A 20,734-nucleotide genomic window follows, 5' to 3' on the forward strand; every position below is an offset into this window, starting at 1 on the left:
CATTAAAATATTGTCAGAGAAACTGCTGGATTAGACAGTTTGACCCAAGAAAATTTTGTCATGCACATTATTTAATTAGACACATTTAAATATTTTCAAAAAAACTGTCGGTTTAGACAGAATTTACATACATGTTTTCATACAGACTGTCGGATTAGGCAATTTTAAGCGAAATGATGTCACAGATTGTCGGTTTACATAATGTATAATACTAAATCCTTTTGCAATGACAGCGACATGTTTTGTTGTTCAATTTTTATTGCGTCCTTGACATTCGCTACTTGATATTGACCAGTTTATCTTGTATATAGTCTAAGGGACTAGGGATATAATTATTGTTAATCTATGGACACTTTAGTTCCAATCATTTGTCACACAATCCATGCTAAGCCTTCAAGTCTTTCTCTTTCCTACACACCAACACTGGTACATGAGCGTGATGTACAATATAGTCACTGACACTACCCATCACTGTCCTCCGGAACTTTCCCTGTCCCCTCGTTCCAGTTACAATCATACCAGCCTTTTCCTCATCCGCAATCTTTACGATTACCTCTCCTGGTTTCCCAGACCCCGTTCGAAATTTCCCCTGGATCTGTGTTAAGACCAAATATTCGTTTTATTAGTGTTAGCAAACATTAAGAAGACCATGTGAAGATATATTCATGACTTTAATATATCTGATCAAGTTTCTAACAAAACTGACAAGAGAATTTAAAGTCATCGAAGGACAAAACAAATATATTCCTGCCTTGAACTTTGAATACTGCATTATGCGAGTTTAATAACCAAAGCATCACTGGCTTGAACATTGTATCTTTACAATGAAAATTGCCAAAAATATTATAGACAGGAACATTGTATCATGCTATTAAAACAACCAAAATATTGCAAGAATGCAATGGTAATAATAAGCAGAATATTGCTGGACAAAACGATTCAAGGTTATATTCCAACATCTTTATTGACCAACATTGAGTAAAATGACTAAAAGATAGCGGGTTTGAACATTGAATTCATACCATTAATTAAATATTGCTGCCCTCAAATTTGTGTCATGGGTTAGAGTTGTGGCATGACTATCGTATCTGGATGAGGGTAATCACCAAAATATTGCTGAATGTAACATTCAACCAATACAATTGTAATGACCAAAATAGTGCTACCTGAATATGGTATCATATGAAATGTTGTTTGCCTTATCATTATTATTGTACCGTAAAATCGTATTCTCCAAATTATAATGAGCAAAATATTGCTTGCCCGAAAAATATTATATAATGATAATGACATTAACTTTGATTATATACTAGCGGAAAAAAGAAACGCAAGTTCACTTTTGGTAATATAACTTTTTTATCCGTAGACCAAATGTTGTGAAATGTGACACATAATCGTCGGTTTAAATTCGGTCAACCGTGACTTCGGGCGACGCTGCCCGATTTGAACAGATTTTCCAACAAAGCGTGCGTCCGTAGCACTACCACGGGCTATCAACTTGAAAACCATACCAAATCCAAGTTATGAACAGCAAACATCCAGTGCACAACATTTCATTCCAAGGCGATTAAAAAGCAGCATGCCAAAAATGTCAGAAGTTGATAGGGGTAGGGCTATTGCCCGAATTCTACAGGGCCAATCGCAACGTCTCGTCGCCCAGCAATTTGGAGTCCATGAGTCAACGATAGCTCGATCAGTTGGGGCCACGGGAAGAGTAGCTGACCGTCCCAGGAGCGGACGTCAACGCGTTACGACGCCACGTCAAGATCAGGGCATACGTCTCTTACACCTACGTAACCGATTTCAGACAGGGACGGAGACGGCAAGTCATATTGTAGGCACTCATGGTCGCCGTGTGTGTCCAAGAACAGTTAGGAATCGGTTGCGGGAGGTCAATCTAAGGCCAAGACGTCCCTATGTTGGTCCGCAACTTACACCCAGGCGACGTCAACGTCGAATGCAATGGCTGCGTGCACATGCACCAAATCGGTTTCGTTTGGTCCGCTGGAGATGTGTGTTATTTATGGAGGAGTCTCGGTTCACGTTGTACAGGTCAGATGGACGAAAACGTTGCTATCGACGTCGCGGTGAGCGATATTTTGACGCATGCGTTAAAGAAAACGGCAGATTCGGGGGAGGGTCTGTTATGGTTTGGGCGGGGATTTCTCATGGCGTGAAAACACCTCTCGTGATCATCCAAGGCAATCTTACAGCCGTCCGATATCGGGATCAGGTCCTCATTGCTCATGTCCTTCCATTAATCCAAGCGCGAAACCTTACATTGCAGCAGGATAATGCAACGCCGCACGTTGCTAGGGTGTGTCGTAACTTCATCAACCAAAACAATGTCCCAGTACTCGATTGGCCATCCTACAGTCAGGCTCAGGAAGCGCGTCAACGTCCCAAACAACGTCGCTCAGCTCACGCAGGCCCTTCTTCAGGAGTGGAATAACATCCCACGAAGGACCATAAACAATTTGATGGGGTCAATGGTAAGGAGAGTTAGAGCAGCGACTGCAGCTCGAGGTGGGCACACCCGCTATTGATTTTGATCAGGAAATGGGGTAGTAGAGTATCCACGTTTAAACGCTATCCATGCCAACGCCGGCTGTGTTAAGACAACAGAACTTATCAAATTTTAATCAGTAATGAGGAATTAATATAAACAGCTTAACAATGATATGATCATCCATAAAACATTTGAAATATTTACCACCGGACAAAAACTTGCGTTTCTGTTTTCCGTTAGTATATTTGTTTTTTTGTTTCAAGATTGTTTTTAAACTATTACAGCAATAATTTTATTGCAAGTTAAAATACATTCCTGTTATATAAAAGATGCAGTCTGTTTACTATTATAAAAGTCTCCTGTAGTCTCCACAGTTATATCATCATCTCCAGAGGAATAGCTCTTATTTCTTCGGTTACGTCAGTTAGCCCTCAACACCATCTTAAATGTACTTTTAGCAAATAATATTTATCAGTTTGGAGAAGCAAAGGCAGGTTTTTGTGACATTGACCTCTTATCCATGTTTCATTAAATAACTTGATATACCGGATGTTAATTTTGACTAGTCAAATTCTATTCTTAGCAATGATCCCTTAATCTTGGCTTGATATCTGAAACACAACCCCTACCTACATATTTCAGTTCTCAACATTGTTGTAAGGTTTCATCAAGTTGCGTCATGTAATAAACTGGATAAAGAAACGAAAAAGAATTGTTAATGGACGGAGAGAGGCGAACGAACGAGATGTTAGTCCGTAGCAAATTATATTTTCAAATACTTTGATAATTGATAATTCACCTTGCCATCGACTTTTGCCTTGTACTTGTCCTCGATGGCTTTAACCTTCACTTCCAGTTCCTCTAGTATTTGTTGTACCACTCCGGGACCTGTAAAATCACAGTATGTATGCTGCTTGATTCATGGTAACATTGTGGAAATTAAAGGATATTTACATTTATGTCTACTCCAGTCAATTTATCAAACTCCAAAGCAGCTAAACGTACACAAAATCATTTGTCACTGATACAATCGCAGATGTTACCCTCCATATATCATTGCAACCTAACAAACCGGCATGCAGTGCTCAAAGAAAACGTTTTATCAGATGTCAAATTCCACATTCGCTAAAAGCATGCGGCAACTTTCAACTTTGAAATGATTTGATTTCTGTGACAAATAATATTTTAAAAAAGCAAGAGGCCTGGTGCCCTTGAATGTCAACTGAGACAAGCATTATAAGGTAAGTACTTTCAGGTGTAACAAAAAGGAGATTGTAACATTAATGACAATAAGGTATACATGATATGTGTTAAGCCTTTCAGGCCAGTGAAAGTTAATATGTGCATACCATCCAAACTGTAATGTTATATTGGTAATTTTGCGAATTTAAATTACATTACATGAATGAATTATGTTCAAATAATGTACTTTTCTTATATAATCTATAGAAACATTTATCGATTCCCCAGAAGGAAAGTTGAGACCAATTGTCATGAAATTTGCAATTTTGGTAAAGCACTTAGAGACCCTTCTATTCCTGATTTTTATTTATTCTACTATATGAAGGTTTCTGGCATTTAAGTCAATTTGACCACTATTGGTCCCGCCCATTAGCCCCTAGGATTCAGTCAAGATCAAAACGTTGTACAATGAAGCCACCATGCTTCGCCAATAATTAAACAAATAATGATCAACAATGTATTTTTCCTATATACACTATAGAAAATTTTACACTCTCCCCAAGGGGAAAATAGAGACTCTGGGGCCATAAAATTCACAACTTCGGCAGAGTACCGTAGGACCCTTTCATCCATTAAGAACTCTTGATTCTACCATATCTTGGCATTTAGATAAAGGGTTTAAAATTTGAGTCAATTTGACTCCTTTTGCACATCCGCACATCAACCCGAGTAGGTCAGCCAGGATCAAAATGTGAACACCATCAAACCTTCGTGTCGTCCTGATAAGTCTAACCAAGTTTTAAATTATTCCAGTGGAAATGATACAAATCATACTTAAACTATACCTTTCCTATATAAACTAGTGTAAATTATAACCACCCTCCTCGGAAGGAAATGTGAGACTCATGATATTAACAACTTTGGTGAAGCACCTGAAGACTCTGCCACCCACAAAGATTATTTGGTTCCACTATATCTTGTTGTTGAGAAGTATTTTTAAATTTGAGTCGGTTGGATTCCTTTTGGCCTGTCCATCGGACCCTTGGGTGGGGATGATATAATTCAATATTTTGTTTATCTTTGGTCAGGAAAAGTTTGAAAATATTATTGAAATTTTAGGTGTATTTGAGAGGAAGTCAAAACGCTGAAAAGATTACGGACACACGACGCCGGGAAAAGTCGATCGCAACACTTTATGTCAGATGACCAAATTTGTTAGGTAGTGGAATTAAAAGTGACAAAAATTAAAATTAGTTTATAAACATTCGATGCAATGTAAAAGTCATGTATAATTAACTCGGTTGTAACATTGATGGAATCTAATGTTCACCAGTTTGAATAGGTTTGCCTGGTCAATTTCGAGCACATTTAAAAACGGCTCTTTTTACCAGATTCACCGGTATCATGGGTCTCTTGCTTACTCAAAATAATCTTCAAATATCTGTCAATGTTTTATCCCTTTTCGAGTGTGACATGTTTTTTTAACCCTGCAAGCTTATGTCCAAATCCCATAGTCTGTTATTGCTATTTCGGGAAAATGTTTACCTTAGTCGCTAATTGTGCACGGTATGTTTTAGGACTGGCAAAAATAAACGAATACCAAATTGGCTTGCAGTTGACCATCTTATTATTTACATTTGTTATTGATATTTCTGGGGGAAAGGTATATATGTTCTCAAATTATATAACAAGGTTCCTCATAGTGTGTAGATATACATGGGCGATTATGGAATGGGTAGATAAAATAAAAGGCCTGAAAGATCTTTTTCACATTTCCTTCATGTATGTAGGTTCACCTTGACCCCTAGTTTTGGCCTTTTGTTTTCGGGACTAATCAGAAAATAAAATGCCTAGAGGAGATCATTTTGGATTTGACAATGACATATTTTTTTGTTCGATAATTATTGTAAAGGTTTTCATTTTCATAAAATTATTTGTACATCACGTACGAAAACAGAGAAAAGAAGGAAAAAGAACATTTAAAGATGATTAAACAATGGTGCAGGTAAAGGTGATTCATTTCAAAGTTTACTTTGGAACCATCTCATGCTACTGGTTCAATGTAATGGCTCACAGTCTCTTGATAAAAGCAAGATAGATTGAATGATGACGTGCAGCTAACACATAAAACACGTCTGTTCTCAAGCATGCGAGCTATATACCTACTAGCTAGGTGAAGGTCGTACGATTCGGGAACATGAATCAATACGAGGCTGTCGTTTTCCCGGCGAATATTCTCCATGTACCCTGGAATAAGAATTTCAAAATGATGGATGAGATCAGGAATAGAGCATGTCCTAGTAACTGTATGATTCTAAAGATATACTATTTTAGTGACTGTTTACCTCTAAAGATATACTATTTTAGTGACTGTTTACCTCTAAAGATATACTGTATTAGTGAATCTATGCCTCTAAAGGTACACTGCTATAGTGATTACATTAAGACTGCTTTCATCGTCCTTGCCTTAATACTAGTATTGATTGTTTTGATGATTGCTCGCCTCAGCTGAGCCATTGTTTTGGTGATAACACATCTTTAAGGAGCCATTGTTTTTGTCAGATGCAGTGTAGCTCAGGATACAACCGAAAGTTGTTGTGCTATCGTGTAGGTAATTTGCCCTACATAATTAAACACCAACCGGACTCTCCAAAACCTGATTTGGAATTAATTGCATCTTATGAGGATAATTTGGTAAAAGATTTATCAAAATCTATATGTTAAGTCTTTAGAACAAGTATTTTTTATTCTTTGTCATGATTTTCGTACGACACTGTTTTGTCAGCAATCATGGGTGTCAAATACTGAAATAAAAAAGGAAAGCTTTGAAGTAGCGCGACGTTAAACACAACAGAAGTGAATATTGTCAACTAGATGATATGATATATATGTCTTAAACATTGTAGATTTTCACCATTAATATGCCGTGCCAGCATAGCATCTTGATCAGTACAATTCTCATGTTGGGTAAAAACCTTCCGGTCTTCAGATTTTAGGAGTTCCAGGTATCGATCTAAATTTACCTTGACTCTTTGTCATTGGCACGACCAACTAAGGTCATTTGGAATAAACGCGTCTATGAATCAGCTTCTTAGCTAGACACCAGCTTTTTCCTATCGATGCGTGTACTTTTTAGCGACAGAAACGTTATCATACACATTCATAAATTTATAATTCAGCCAAGAACCATCCATAACTTCTGCATATCATTGTCGTAGATCAATCGACAACCATGACAAGCGATAATCCTTGATTTAATAGCTGAAGATCATTGCCATTTCCTATATAATTATATAATATATAATAAAGATCAAATAAGATGAAGTACACGAGAAAGAAAAACATACAACATTTCATAATGAGATTTGTGTACCTGTAGGTATACTGACCACGGTTTCTTCGGTTCTTAGAACGCACCCAATAAGTTGTCTGGTAGTGCAGAGGTAACGCACCTAATAAGTGGTCTAGTGGCGCAGAGGTAACGCACACAATAAGTCGTCCGGTGGTGCTGAGGTAACGCACACAATAAGTGGCGCAGAGGTAACGCACACAATAAGTGGTCTAGTGGCGCAGAGGTAACGCACCTAATAAGATGTCTAGTGGCGCAGAGGTAACACACTCAACAAGTGGTCTAGTGGCGCAGAGGTAACGCACACAATAAGTGATCTTTTGGCGCAGAGGTAACGCACATTATAAGGTAAAAGTTAACATCTTAACTCAATGTTCCTTTGTCTTTGACAGTGTAAATATCTTATTAAAAATAAAACACAGTCCTTTCACCTAGACGTCCGTGGTAAGATTCCTGGTATTATGTCTGTTTTACATGTAACCACGCGAGTTTTCTGTAATTACTCTGGTATCTTAATTTGGACCAACATCAGTGAATACGTTGAATAATTTGTTTCGCTGTTGTGTCACACAGTTACCAACAACCAAGTTTTATCACTCAATCACAATAATTCGAAACTTGTCTCACAGTCACTAAGGCCTCAGCATACGTTTAAGATTATCTAGGACTTGTTGCACAATTACAATTCCACGGCCTTGTCAAACATTTACAACCACGCGGACCGTTTCACATAGTCACATTAACTCAGACGTTTGTCACAGAATGCAAGTCGTTTAGATATAACCACACGATCACTAGTCACAACCTTCTTACACAATCACTTCGACCTTGTCATAAATCTACCATCACTAGAAACTTCTCTCATTAACTAAATAACTTGAATCTTGTCACAAATTTACCATCACGCGAAACTTCTCTCATTATCTAAATAACTCGGACCTTGTCACAAATTTACCATATATTATTATAGAGGCAAGCAGTCCTGTTCTGGTTAACTCCCTTCCGTCCTTCGTTATGCTGACAAGCAGTCCTGTTCTGGTTAACTCCCTTCCGTCCTTGGTTATGGTGACAAGCAGTCCTGTTCTGATTAACTCCCTTCCGTCCTTCGTTATAATGACAAGCAGTCCTGTCCTTGTTATCTCCCTTCCGTCCTTTGTTATGGAGATGAGTGTTTAAGTCGTGGTTATCTCCCTTCCGTCCTTCGTTATGGTGACAAGCAGTCCTGTTCTGATTAACTCCCTTCCGTCCTTCGTTATACTGACAAGCAGTCCTGTCCTGGTTATCTCCCTTCCGTCCTTTGTTATGGAGATGAGTGTTTAAGTCCTGGTTATCTCCCTTCCGTCCTTCGTTATGGTGACCAGCAGTCCTGTTCTGATTAACTCCCTTCCGTCCTTCGTTATACTGACAAGCAGTCCTGTCCTGGTTATCTCCCTTCCGTCCTTCGTTATGCAGACGAGTGTATATGTCCTGGTTATCTCCCTTCCGTCCTTCGTTATGGTGACAAGCAGTCCCGTTCCGGCTTTCTCCCTTCCGTCCTTCGTTATGGAGATAACGATCTTAATGCATTAATAATTGATTCTGTCCGCGAATTTTCCAAATTAAATCTGTTATTCATGATTCATAGTGTTCCACAATAAAGTTATTCATTGCCTTATTACAACTTTAAATGAGGATGTTGATCCTTCTATGAATGAATTATGGTTCATGTTTGCTGATTATACCATTCCACAAAGCGCATTCGGCATCGGTCTGACAATGTAATACTCTCGGATCAGACAGGATTCATCATATATATAGGCATTGACATTTTAAGAGGTAAATCATTTGTTCTCATCGATTGTTCATGTGTTTCTCAGTAACAATACGTATTCCATATCAAAAGAAAGGAAAACGAAATATCACACTACATTCCCCCTCCCTTACATATACACTATTACATCCACATATAAGAGTAAATCACACATCTTTACAAACAAAGAGGCTTATAACAATGTTTCTGGGGGATAAGGACATGTATTGTGTAATATAACTAGTAAAGGGACCAACGGAAATTCGAACAAATTCCGTTCAACAGTTTTGATACATCAACTACCTGCAAGGTAAATTAAATACATCTTACAGCTCATTTTTAATGAGAAACAAACGTTTTACACGATGTAATGGTGACAAATTAGTGTGGTATCCAATGACAACGCCGATGGTATGTGATTAATTCACTTTCAGGTAACATATTTCAGAGACATTTATATATATATTGAAACTGCAAAGATAAGTATCCAGTTCAAAAAATCCCTGAAAACAAACTTCTTTTCGAGCAGAACTTCATTTAAACATTAGATCAACCGCCATTAGTTTTGGCATTACCAAAATAGAAAAGGGGCATTTTCATTTTTCAAAAGGCGTATTTGATTTGTCAGTAACAATTCACACCCCCAGACATGCCAGTTCACACTCCTAGACATGTCAGTTCACCCTCCCACATGTCAGTTCACACTCCTAGACATGTCAGTTCACATTCCCACATGTCCGTTCACACTCCCAGACATGTCAGTTCACACTCCCACATGCCAGTTCACACTCCCAGACATGTCAGTTCTCTCTCCCACATGTCAGTTCGCACTCCCAGACATGTCAGCTTTCACTCCCACATGTCAGTTCACACTCCCAGACATGTCAGTTCTCACTCCCACATGTCAGTTCGCACTCCCAGACATGTCATTTCACACTCCAAGACATGTCATTTCACACTCCAATATATGTCAGTTCACACTCCCACAAGTCAGTTCACACTCTCACATGTCAATTCACACTCCCAGACATGTCAGTTCACACTCCCACATGTCAGTTCACACTCCTAGACATGTCAATTCACACTTCCACATGTCAGTTCACACACCCATAGATCAGTTCACACTCCCACATGCCAGTTCACACTAATAGACATGTCAGTTCACACTCCCAGACATGTCAGTTCACACTCCTAGACATGTCAATTCACACTTCCACATGTCAGTTCACACACCCACACGTCTGTTCACACTCCCACACATCAATTCACACTCCCATACATCAGTTCACACTCCCGCATGCCAGTTCACACTAATAGACATGTCAGTTCACACTCCCAGACATGTCAGTTCGCACTCCCAGACATGTCAGTTCACACTCCCACATGTCAGTTAACACTCCTACATGTCAGTTCACACTCCAAGACATGTCAGTTCACACTCCCACATGTCAGTTCACACTCCAAGACATGTCATTTCATACTCCAAGACATGTCAGTTCACACTTCCACATGTCAGTTCACACTCCCTCATGTCAGTTCACACTCTCACATGTCAGTTCACACTCCCACATGTCAGTTCACACTCCAAGACATGTCAGTTCACACTCCCAGACATGTCAGTTCGTACTCCCAGACATGTCAGTTCACACTCCCACATGTCAGTTCACACTCCCACATGTCAGTTCACACTCCAAGACATGTCATTTCACACTCCCAGACATGTCAGTTCACACTTCCACATGTCAGTTCACACTCCCAGGCATAATATCAATTCACACTCGGAGACATCATATGTTCATTCTTCTTATGCGGGAATGACGGATATAGTGTCAAAATGTGTAACTCGAGTGAAGGGAACCTAATTTTGAATTAACGGCAACGGCTACTATGACACTGTGGACACAGCAGTGCAAAATATAATAAACGGAGGAGAAACTTTCGAAATCCTTATTCTGTTGGGATTTAGATGCTTTAATCTAGTTTTGTATCAATTATTAGTCCGAGTTCCGAGAAATGTTGTGTTGTGTGTGTGTGTGTGTGTGTGTGTGTGTGTGTGTGTGTGTGTGTGTGTGTGTGTGTGTGTGTGTGTGTGTGTGTGTGTGTGTGTGTGTGTGTGTGTGTGTGTGTGTGTGTGTGTGTGTGGTTATGTCTGTCTGTGTGTGTGTATGTGGGTGTGGGTGTGTGTGTATGTGGGTGTGTGTGTGTGGCTATGTTTGTCTGTGTGTGTGTATGTGGGTGTGTGTGTGTGTGGGTGTGGGTGTGGGTGTGTGTCTGTCTGTCTGTGTGTGTTTCTGTGTGTGTGTTAACGGTGAAGCATGAAACATAAGTATTTGCGAGTACGGGTTGGGCCAAAGAGGAGTAAAAGATTAAAAGCTTTAGGATTAGTGTCACACAGCAGTGAAGAAATTCTAGCAGTTGTGTTGTCCAATTATGAGAATGTGTTTACAGAGGATGGGGAAAATCAATATTAAGGCATGTGTGTTATGACAAATACATTGTATGGTTAAAATCGATAAATGAAAAATAATTCTGTGTAGAGCTATCAGGATATATTATGTTTGTTACCTTTAAAAATCTGTTTGGGACAAAAAATGGGGAATCATTTTTAATCCTGATGAAACTAAGTCCCTTCTTTTTCTCTTCTCAAGACAGATTGACTGAGATTTTACATCTTGCGTTGAACTTCAACAACTTGATTATAAAAAAATTGTTGGAAGTTATAATCATCTTGGTTTATTTTTCAACAGCCATGCTAACTGGTCAAATCGTGTAAATTATATTTATGAAAAAGTTTACCAAAGAATAAAAATTATATTACTTTCATTCGTCCAATTTTAGAATATGCGGACACAGTGTGGGCAAATTGTACCAAAGGAGAGACCAACATCATAGAGTCAATCTAACTTGAGAAAATACGTATAATAAGCGGCTTGAGACCGGGAGCAAGACAAAGGGTTAGGGTTAGAGACCAACATCATAGAGTCAATCTAACTTGAGAAAATACGTATAATAAGCGGCTTGAGACCGGGAGCAAGACAAAGGGTTAGGGTTAGAGACCAACATCATAGAGTCAATCTAACTTGAGAAAATACGTATAATAAGCGGCTTGAGACCGGGAGCAAGACAAAGGGTTAGGGTTAGAGACCAACATCATAGAGTCAATCTAACTTGAGAAAATACGTATAATAAGCGGCTTGAGACCGGGAGCAAGACAAAGGGTTAGGGTTAGAGACCAACATCATAGAGTCAATCTAACTTGCGAAAATACGTATAATAAGCGGCTTGAGACCGGGAGCAAGACAAAGGGTTAGGGTTAGAGACCAACATCATAGAGTCAATCAACTTGCGAAAATACGTATAATAAGCGGCTTTAGACGGGGAGCAAGACAAAGGGTTGGGGTTAAATACAGAGAATCTGATTTATTTTTCATTTGTAAAACGTCGTCACCTTCATCGAAATATTTCATATATGTAATGTTGGCCCTGCTCAGGTTTATGATTCAAATCAACCTTATATCATTAATAATACTGATCAATATCCTCTCATAATGGAATTTTCAATGTTCTAGTAGCAAGACATCAAATATATCTTACCAGCTATCCCTAAAATTTATGTCTGAATAGAATAATAATCTTGTCTGTTTTCCACAATGGCGTTCATTAGTACAATAAAAATATGTCTTATTTCAACCTGTTGCAGATGCCGAACACCACCGCACTTCGTTAATGGGAAAGTAATTTCAATATAACTTTATGTAAGTTGGGAAATTCTGTTCGTACTTTGAACGCCGATTTATTTACCACCCACATAATACGTAGCCTTGTTTGTACCTCTTTTAACTAGCCAAAGACAGCAGACACCTCTTAACACTCAAACATTTCTAAATGGCTGTCACGAGTTAGATACAGTCACGAATAAATCTATTCTTGAGTTGATTAAGAGATCCATTACTGATACCAGACGTCTTTTTCAAACATCCAATTCAGACATTATTGTGTCAGGTTTTGTCTGCTTGTTATCTGTATGGATTCAGCAAAAGAACGTGAATTATGTATGGACAGTTTGGCTTTGCTGCCTTCCATGCCAATTGACTTTCGGACTGATTCTTGTCCCAGTCGTTGAGTGATATTATTACCACTAAAACTATTGATATCTATCACTGAACTCTTTCGTTATTTGACTAATGTGTATATTTATTTATAATAGCAAGTAGAGGGCTTTTATAGGCTATGCCTGTTTCCCAATTCCTGTTGTTAGTAAAATCATGACAAATAAAATATTCTGAAAAATACGTGTAACCTTAAACATTGAAGATGGTGTGAATATTAGTTCTAGTATCGTCCACTGACTTAAATCAGAGAGTGATTAATATGATCTTTTATTGTTTCCATTTGCTATGGTATTACAATGTCTGTTGGATAAACCTGTTCAATAAGATAATTACAGGTACAGGATCGTCAATATTACCATAGTCCCTGTTATTTTGTGTGTCACTGATATGGCTCTAGACTTGTATTTAACGTTCACCATTATCGTACTATGTAAAAGTGTGAGCACGCATTTTGATGACAAACCAACCGTGAGGTGACATTTTACTTATATACAGTTAAGTCTAGTAGGCATAACTTGTCAAGACAGTATTTTGTGAACAATGAATGATATCTAATTACCAATACGATTCGAATTACTTATACTCGGATTCATTTTATGGACAGCTTACAAACGTCACAGTGAATAACAAAAAAGGTCATTTATTTCATCCTACTTTTGATATCGTTTATATGCATGAATTGCATTGTATCAATAACTACTATAGAATAATTTTGCAATATTCTCTGAAAATACACCAAAACGTGGCACAGGAACTACGTCAATACACAGTACTCTGTGGAAGGAATTATTCGTATCGACCTCTGATGCCGCGAACACAAGACCTGCAATAATCAATAATCTACTGTCGTACAGCAACACTGCCTAGCCAATATGTTGTTGAATTATCTAAAATATTTTGTGCGTTTCGAACGCATTGCCATCTCGACGTAATTATGTTTTTACGGTTTTATCTTTATCAGAATATTTCTATTACTACAATCATTTGGTTTTTTCGTTCCAAGTGCTTGAAAAAATACCGGGTAGCTGGAGTAAAATGTGTAGTGACAACTAAATGGGGGCGTAAATCTAAGGAATTGTAAACAAACATCATCAACTTCTCTTAATCTTTCATATATTACCTGTAGTTAGACTTTATACTTATAGATATCAAAGTTGACCTTGACAGTGCACGATATATTACACTTGTGATCTATAAAGAGACAAATGGAAACAGAATGGCTATAATAATACCTTACTGTATACCACATTTGCTAGTCATTTACACTCCTGCTATGTGCATTTTATATACTTACAATCAAAAGCCTGTTCAGCGTATGCGCTTCCATCGATAGCAATCGCTACTACCCGAGTGTTGTCTGATTCCGCCATGTTTTATGCTTGTCAGGGACGATGATGACCGTTTGCTGAGGGATTTTGTGGTGCAGTGTTTAAACAACTGGCACTGTTACCTCCGTGCGGCTATGTGCTCACTGAAGAATATTTCTGGCCGTCAGAAGACATAATACAGAAGCTATCTGGTACAGCTTCAGGTCCTCGGCTATCGCATTGATTTCTATGCATACTCGTTATAGATAAGTGAGGCCTGACTATCAGTGACCCTGCTAGTATAGTATAAAAGTCATGTAGATACTTTATAGGTATCTCGTCCGCTGAAAGGCCGAAAGGTCGTATTAGTGGAAGTAAAACCCATTCAATAAATACATAATTTATTGTTATATAATTTATAGTCACGTGATGGCGTCAGCTATGGCACGTTCATAAACTCGCTCTGAAGAGAATCTATGGTTTTACATAATAATGGTCGAAATTTGTCAGTTTAATAGGACGGACTTGTAGCTTGGTGTTTGCTTTTTTCATGGACTCAAATTATTAACTGTGAAAAAGTGATTTAAAGGAGTAATTCTTGTTTATATGAGTACACCTGGACTGGTCAGTAAAAGTGAGTATATAAGTCCTGCTTCATTGGATGCAGAAAAACCTAGCGCCAGTAGAAGAAAACCTTCTGTATCAGACACTCCAACCATGGCTCATAAACCAGATGTAAATAATCAACAACCTAATCTCCTTACAAACCAGGGACAAACAATCAATTTAACTCAGCTCGTACAAGCTACTATAACTAACCCCAATTTTATAACTAGCATCGTTCCAAGTCTGGCATCAGCGTAAGGACCAATCATCGGTCAACAAATATCTGCCGTTATGAGCCCTTTCACGGAACAAATACAGTCCTTGTCTAAAGAATTGTCGGAAGTAAAACATGAAAATAACCAGTTGAAAGACGCTGTTATACAGTTAGAGGGTGAGTCGAAAACTTGGAGTGTTCTATAGAGGAATTAGAGCAGTACGGAAGACAAACTAGTTTCCGGGTTCATGGTGTTCCTTTGAAAATTGATGAGAAACAATCAACTGACGATAAAGTGTTAGAAATATGTTCCAAAATTGGTGTACCTATTACTTCTGAGGACATAAACATATCTCATATTATTGGTAAAACTCAAAACGGCAAAGCTCAAATTATCTGCAGATTTCGTAACTGGAAGGTGAAGAACAATATATATCAATCGAGACTTCAATTGAAAAATCACCCACCCCGCGCAAGAGTGTTCATTACTGAAGACTTGACGGTTTACAGGCAGAAAATAATCATGGGTTTGGCTCTGTGTAAAAAAGCTAAGAAAATTGATTCCTTTTGGACAAACGATGGGCGCATATTTTATAGACTACAGAAAGAACCGGCCAAAGTACTTGTAAAACGGTACAAGGATATCGCGGACATTGTTCCTGGAAACTGACCAGTGAAATCCAAACCTCTATGTAATATGTATATAATGTTGTTCAGTATTATGTTGTTTCTATGAGTCAGAAACATGTCATACTGAGGTTTTTGTGCTATATCATGAGAGTATTCTTTTTACTTGCCATTAATTATTATATAAGATGTTGTAAAAATTTTTTGGTAAGTCTATTTGTTATTAGCTCACGACGATCTACCTGAAATTATTATACATGTATGTACTGTTGGTAAGTGCACCCATAGTCCGAATAAAACACATATCTGAGCATGTACATATAGTAACACAAGTAATGAGGTGAAATCTACCCTGACCAATGTCTTCTATTAGCATGGTCATTGTGTCGTCTGCACGTACTTTGTACCCCAGTAGATTTACCTTGATTTTTGTCGTCTGCTATGATGTCTCGTATGGTAACTTATAAGTATAATGATAAACTTTTGTGTTGTACTACCGTTTTTACTTTTGTCTTCATTATAGAAATGGTTCTGCCCGAATTTTTGTGTTTAGAGGAGAGAAAACACATAATGTATTGTATGTAATGTTAACTAGTATTTATACTGAAAAGTACTTCAGTAAATCAAACTGCTTATATATATCAAGGGTACATCTATGTTTGCGTACACACGTGTTAGCTCACATTTCTAGTTGTAACTATATTTTGTATTTGATGTCTATAAGGGTAGCAGTTTAAACACTTCCAACTTATCATTACATTTTTCTTTTTTTTAATTCTTTTATTTTTTTGACAAGTTTTTACATGTTACACAATACACAATATACAAGAGAAACCACACAAAACATACACCCACACTCTCACACTTGTGTGCTCTTACTTGAATATGTCTTACACATATACATGGATCATCATCATCATCATCATCATCATCATCATCTTTATCATCATGCACATGTATCTTCTACTTACTGCACACAAACTCACTCATCAACATTCACACCCACTGACACTCGCATAGCAAACTTACATGTACTTAACAAAATACTCACACACACATACAATATCATATCACTTACACTTATCAAAGATATTTCCACACACACATACTCATGAATACATTTATATATATATATATATATATATATATATATATATATAAACTATACATCCGAAACAAAAAAGAGGGAGGGAGAGATAAACTATACATCCGAAACAAAAAAGAGGGAGGGAGAGAGGAGTAATAGAGAGAGAGAGAGAGAGAGAGAGAGAGAGAGAGAGAGAGAGAGAGAGAGAGAGAGAGAGAGAGGGAAAGAGAGAGAGAAATGGGAGGGTTATAATCATTATTAAATAAAAATAGCACTAATTTTGTGGAAATTCAATAAATTTAAAGTCAGTTTGGTAGAGCCAAGGCCATGGCCATTGGGAACAGACTTCTTAGCATACATACTATAGTTCCAAAATGGGCATCCATTTTTTCCAATTATTCTCAAAATTTGTTTTCATAATAGTGTTTTTGCTGGAAATGTTGTACTTTTGAACATGGAAATGATCCTTAATCTTATTTATAAGAGCATTTAGATTAAGACATTTTTGTAGAAATCTTGACATTTAAACATAGTGTTTAATGAGAATTCAAATTTCGTTATCTACAGTGTTAGCATTAGGATGGATAATTCCAAATAAATATGTTTCTTTGTTTATCCAAAAAGGAATCAGAAGAATATCAAGAAGAGATTCAAATCTCTCCAATAGAGTCTGTACCTCTATACACTCCCATAGACAGTGAACAATTGTTTCTCTTTCCATATTACATAGTGTACATAAAGGGCTAGGTATTATATTAATATTGAAAAGAAAGGAGTTCGTAACCAGAATGTGATGTATAATCCTTACTTGAAACCACTGTAGCTTAGAACTTTTTGTAATAATAAACGGAATTATTAATATATTTTTCCACTTCTGATCATCAAAGTGAAACTCATCACTCCATTTTCGAATACCAGTAGGGTTGGAGCTGGCTTAATAATAGCATTGTAGAAGTCTTTGTCACCTTTTTGACTTTTATAAAAAAAAAATTCCCATAGAAGTGGTATAAAAGGCTGAAAAAGTCCTAATGGATGGAAGTCATGTTTTCTCAAGAAACACTTGACGGCTGTAATCAAGCCATAATACTGTAAATAGTTGGTATTAATTAAAAATTTATGGAGAAACTCATCAAAGGAGAAAAATGTCAAATGATCAGAATTTTTAATTAGGTCATTGATGGTATATATACCAGCATTAAACCATACTGGATAGAAGACATATCTATTGCCCACTTGAATGTTATTATTGTACTATAAAGGGATTTTTAAAATTGACTCGGGCATACTTTTCCTATGTATATGTAAATCTTCAGCATACGCCATTACGTCATAAAGAGTACGAATATTTTCACCAATATAGCACCCAGATAAGAAACCTGTCTGATCCTCATTTATAAGCTTTTCTAGAACTGATTTTATCCTATGAGAAATTATTCCAGAAGCTATTTTGTAGGAAATGTTTAACAAAGAGATAGGTCTCCAGTTTTTTAAGAAATGACGTGGTTTATCTCCCTTTGGAAGAAAGTATATCTTAGTGTAAAGCTATCTGTATCGTCGGTCCTTAGTTCCGTTTCTAATCTTTTTGGGGTGAATATTTGTAACGTTTTCTTAATCTTTATTAATAATTCTGTGTATAGTTTAATATTATTAAACCTGTTGTTAATATGTATGGATGTTGAACTCAATCCCGGACCAAATATACATGAATAATCAATTTTTCACTTAATATTCGTAGTATTAGAAATAAGTTAAAGTATTTAGAAGATATAGCAAGTGAATATGACATAATTTCGATATCGGAAACTCATTTAGACGGAAAGATATCTTCCCAGGAATTAGAAATACAAAGTTTTAGTGAGCCTTTTAGAAGAGATAGAAATTCTGCTGGAGGCGGTGTTATGGTTTATGTTTCTAACCAAATTAAAGCAACTAGAATATACGATATTGAATTCGTGGATGGTGAATTAATATGGCTTCAACTGGAATTGCCGTCGAGTTGTATTTTCCTGTGTACTATCTATAGACCACCTAATGCGGCAAATTCCTTTTGGGATCATATGCATGCCTCTATTGAAAAAAATATTAGATATTACATCGAATATAAACATTGTTGAAGATGTCAACGTTGATTTAATTACAATGTCACAGTATCATAGACTCTCTGAAATTCTTAATAATTTTAATTTAAAAAACATTATTACCCAACCTACTAGAATAGGAAACATACGAGTTACTCTTCTAAATCCAATCATACTATCTGAATCAAGTAAATGTATAGAATCATCAGTATTGCCTATTACTAGAGACATTAGTGATCATGAAGCATGTATAGCATCTATTGAGGTAAATTTCAAATAAACAAAGTCTTATAAGCGTCAGGTTTGGTGTTATAAACATGCTGACTTTACTAAACTAAATAGATTAATAGAAAACTTTTCCTGGGAAGATATGATTCTTGAATCTAGGGATATTGAGGAAGCTTGTTTAAATTTTACTGATCAATTTATATCCTTTGCAAAAGAGAGTATTCCATCTAAACTTGTCATTATACGACCCAACGACGAACCGTGGATGAATTCGGAGTTGCGTAAAAACATCAGAATACGCAATAGACTACATAAAAAAGCTAGGTTAACCCAAGGTGAGAATGACATTTTATGGAAATTTAGATGACGTCATTGACAGTTTTATTAAATCCGACCCCAAATCATATTGGAAATTACTTAGAAATTTAATTAAATAAAAAAAATGCAACCAATGAAATACCTCCTCTTATAGATCCACATACTGTTAATGTAAAACATAACGATACAGAGAAAGCGGAACTACTAAATAATTATTTCATTTCAATAAGTCAGTTAGACGACTCTGAAGTTCAGGTACCAAACCTAGCCCCGAAAACAATTTCAAATTTTAGCAACATAATTATTGATACAGATGAAGTAATCGATGTTCTCAAAAGAATGAAATTAGGTAAAGCATCTGGTGTAGACGGGATCAGTCATCATATGTTACGTTATACAGCTCACAATGTGTGTAGACCTTTAACACCATTATACAATATGTCTCTCACACAGTTTTTTTTATTTTATCAACACTTAGCTTCTGAAAGGTACAACTTTGAGGAGCCATAAAAAACAAACCAAGTGACCTAAATCTTTATACTTTATAGATTTGTGACCACAACGGCATGGGGAATGCACCACCAACAGGAAATTTGAATCAGAGAAGGGGCCGTTTTGGAAACCGGCCCTTTGTGGAAAAAGGCAAACGTTACGCCTCTTTATAAAAAAGCAAAACATTCGCCATCTAATTATAGACCGATAGCATTGTTATCTACGGTTGGTAAGGTTTTTGAAAGAGTGGTTTTTAAGCATATTTATAATCATTTTTAAACAAATTCGTTATTTTATTCAAGGCAATCTGGTTTTATGCCTACACACTCTACCGTTCACCAACTCATTGAAATCTACCACAACGTTTGTCTCAATCTTGAGGAAAAGAAACACACATGCATTGTTTTTTGTGATATTTCAAAAGCATTTGACAGAATTTGGCACAAGGGTCTAGTATCAAAACTTAAATCTTATGGTATATCAGGAAACATTCTGAACTGGTTAATACATTCTTTAAAATCAAGACAACAAAGAGTATTTGTAGGTGAACATTTTTCTAATTACCAAAGTTGGAGTTCCCCAAGGTTCAATTTTAGGGCCTCTTTTGTTCCTAATATACATCAATGATATAACTGATGAATTATTTAGTGTATCACGTTTGTTTGCCGACGATACTTCATTGACTTATGGCTCTTCCTCTATACTAGAAAAAGAACGAGTTTTAAATTTTGATATGCAGCGTATAATAGATTGGTCCAAAAAGTGGTTGGTAACATTTAATCCTAATAAAACTAATGTCATTTTTATCTCAAACACGTTACGAAACAATGCCATTC

At 36.8% G+C, this 20,734-nt stretch overlaps 1 protein-coding gene across 1 annotated transcript; it reads right to left on the minus strand.

Annotated features, from left to right (window-relative positions):
* Nucleotides 1–257: 257 nt before the first annotated feature.
* On the minus strand, nucleotides 258–14,324 carry LOC132549639 (universal stress protein in QAH/OAS sulfhydrylase 3'region-like). Its single transcript, XM_060213588.1, has 4 exons — nucleotides 14,236–14,324; nucleotides 5,858–5,938; nucleotides 3,309–3,397; nucleotides 258–595 (listed from the first exon to the last, which is right to left on the minus strand). The coding sequence occupies exons 1-4, from the start codon at nucleotides 14,309–14,311 to the stop codon at nucleotides 386–388; spliced, it is 456 nt and encodes a 151-aa protein (XP_060069571.1). The 5' UTR covers nucleotides 14,312–14,324; the 3' UTR covers nucleotides 258–385.
* Between the last annotated feature and the right edge of the window lie 6,410 nt (nucleotides 14,325–20,734).

The sequence above is a fragment of the Ylistrum balloti genome, unplaced genomic scaffold (genome assembly GCF_031769215.1).
Source record: "Ylistrum balloti isolate Yb309-2 unplaced genomic scaffold, AGI_CSIRO_Ybal_v1 Utg370070, whole genome shotgun sequence".
NCBI classification, from domain to species: domain Eukaryota; kingdom Metazoa; phylum Mollusca; class Bivalvia; order Pectinida; family Pectinidae; genus Ylistrum; species Ylistrum balloti.